Source organism: Histoplasma capsulatum, genomic scaffold, assembly GCF_000149585.1.
Source record: "Histoplasma capsulatum NAm1 scaffold_1 genomic scaffold, whole genome shotgun sequence".
NCBI classification, from domain to species: domain Eukaryota; kingdom Fungi; phylum Ascomycota; class Eurotiomycetes; order Onygenales; family Ajellomycetaceae; genus Histoplasma; species Histoplasma mississippiense.
Window position 1 is genome coordinate 922,187 of NW_001813982.1, and position 2,179 is coordinate 924,365.

A 2,179-nucleotide genomic window follows, 5' to 3' on the forward strand; every position below is an offset into this window, starting at 1 on the left:
ACATAAGCACAGAATACAAAGCAAAAAAACATCAAAAGTTATATAAAGTCACAATGACAGAAATGAATGGGTTCAGAAGAGGAGTTGATTGCATAAGTTAACTATTAATAGATGCTAATCTGTTATAATCATTCTTCTTATATCAACATGAAATTCATCAACTACACAGATCAAAATCAAATACTACTGATAGTTCTTTCTCCTCACTTCATTCACTGTTTACAACTACTGAATCTGGTGATATTTGAATCTTTGGCAAAAGCTTATTCAAATGAGTTAAATGAGAATATACAGACTAAATTGGGCCTCATTCACACTACAAAAAGAGATTTTTGACATTTATTTAAAAAGGGGTGGGAAACTGCTATTACATCTTCTAATATTGAGACTGCATTTGTTGCTGCTGGCATCTCACCTTTCAACTCTGAACATATGCTTGCAAAGATTATACAGCTTAAGACTTCATCAGAGCTTCTAGAACTTAAGACTTCTACATGTATTGATGAAATGAAGAATCTGATGAAGGAGATAAATCAACAACAATGTCAAATTTCTCTTGACATTCGCCAAGCACTACATGCCTCTGAGAAATTCGCTCTTGATAAAGAACTTCTTCTAATAGAAAATCGAAATCTCCAGCAAGCCCTCAATCGCGAGAGAAAGTGATGTAAACGTGAAAAGGCAATGGGATTGCTAGATTCATCAAATCCTTATCAGGCTCAATTCTTTTCTCCAACCCAGGTCAGAGCCGCCCGTGAGCAAGCCGCTGCGGCAGAAGTTCTCAAAATTGATTCCCAAGCTTGTCAGCAGGAGGCACAACTACAACATACAATTCTTAATAAAGAAAAGACCGCAGAAACTGCCAAACAGAAGAATGAATGTCAAAAGACTTACAAGAAGGCTGTGAGGCAGTGTGAAAAAGTCAATGAAATCACAGCAGTCAAACATCAGATTGAAAAGAAGCAGTGAGATTTAAAGAAAGCTCAGCTGCAAAAAGAGAAGGAAGAAGGTGCTGTTATATAGCTTTAAACACAATTGAGAAAGCAAGCTGAGCAGATCTCTTCAAAGCAGCAACCTGCGCAAGCTTCAACAACATCAATACAGTTAAAAAACAAAACCCACCTTTCAAATCAGGAAATCAGTGTCTGATTGAGATTTTTGCTGCAGATTCTGCAGATTCAGCATCAAGTGCAGCTGCTGCTGCCTCTGCTGGCTCCAACACTGCTGGACAGCGAGTTTCACATTCTGAGTGAATTATCAAACCCAGCAGGTATTAACTACATTAACTATTTATATTTTTATAGTGTATTTTGTAGGTACTTTTAATGGTATATATACTTTTAATATCTAATTGCGTTGTTGAGATATCGTAGATTTTAATCATCTTGTTGAATTGTAAATGAGCGATCGTTAACTAGGTGGGAGCGGTCGTTAGATGACCACCTAACGCTCGCTTACACCTAACGCTCGCTTACACCTAACGCTCGCTTACACCTAACGCTCGCCAAATTCTCCCTTCGCTTACACCTAACGCTCGCCAAATTCTCCCTTCATTCATCCACCTTCAAACACCCACAACATGCACCATGAAGCAGTTATACTAGCAGCGATTGATGATTTGAACTTGCAGTTGGTTCCTAATTACACTACAACTGCAAAAAAATATACAATCAGCTGCCACACATTATCACGGTGTTATAACAATCTCCCAGTGTCAAGAAAGTAAGCAATCTCTATCCACTGCAAAAACCTTTCAAATTTGCAAGAAGAACAGCTCTTTTTTCATATCAATCAATTGACAGATTGCAGTTTCCTTTGTATGCCTCAAATCCTTTATAATATCATTATTGAGATTCTAAAAGTGTCTGTTGAAATCAACTGAGTGACAAGATTCTGCCAACATCACAAAAATGTAATCAAGTCAGTTTACCTGCAAAATATCAATAAAAAATGTAAGAATGCAGACAATTCAACATATTTCAAACATTATTTTGATTTTGTAATAGATTTATTACTACTACTACTTTTTTATTTGTATTATGAAATTTGATGATTATTTTACTGATCATGCTTAATCTGACAGCTGTAGACAAAGATTGCACAATACAATATTGAATCTGATGTCACACCCTTGGTTGTGCCAAGGCCCCGTGACGGCTCCACACGGCCCATCGTTTCC

The 2,179-nt window shown here is 36.9% G+C and overlaps 1 protein-coding gene across 1 annotated transcript; it reads left to right on the top strand.

Moving 5' to 3' along the window:
• Nucleotides 1-684: 684 nt before the first annotated feature.
• HCAG_00279 (predicted protein) lies at nt 685-969 on the top strand (the record flags this gene model as incomplete). Its single annotated transcript, XM_001543183.1, has 1 exon — nt 685-969. The coding sequence occupies one exon, from the start codon at nt 685-687 to the stop codon at nt 967-969; it is 285 nt and encodes a 94-aa protein (XP_001543233.1).
• Between the last annotated feature and the right edge of the window lie 1,210 nt (nt 970-2,179).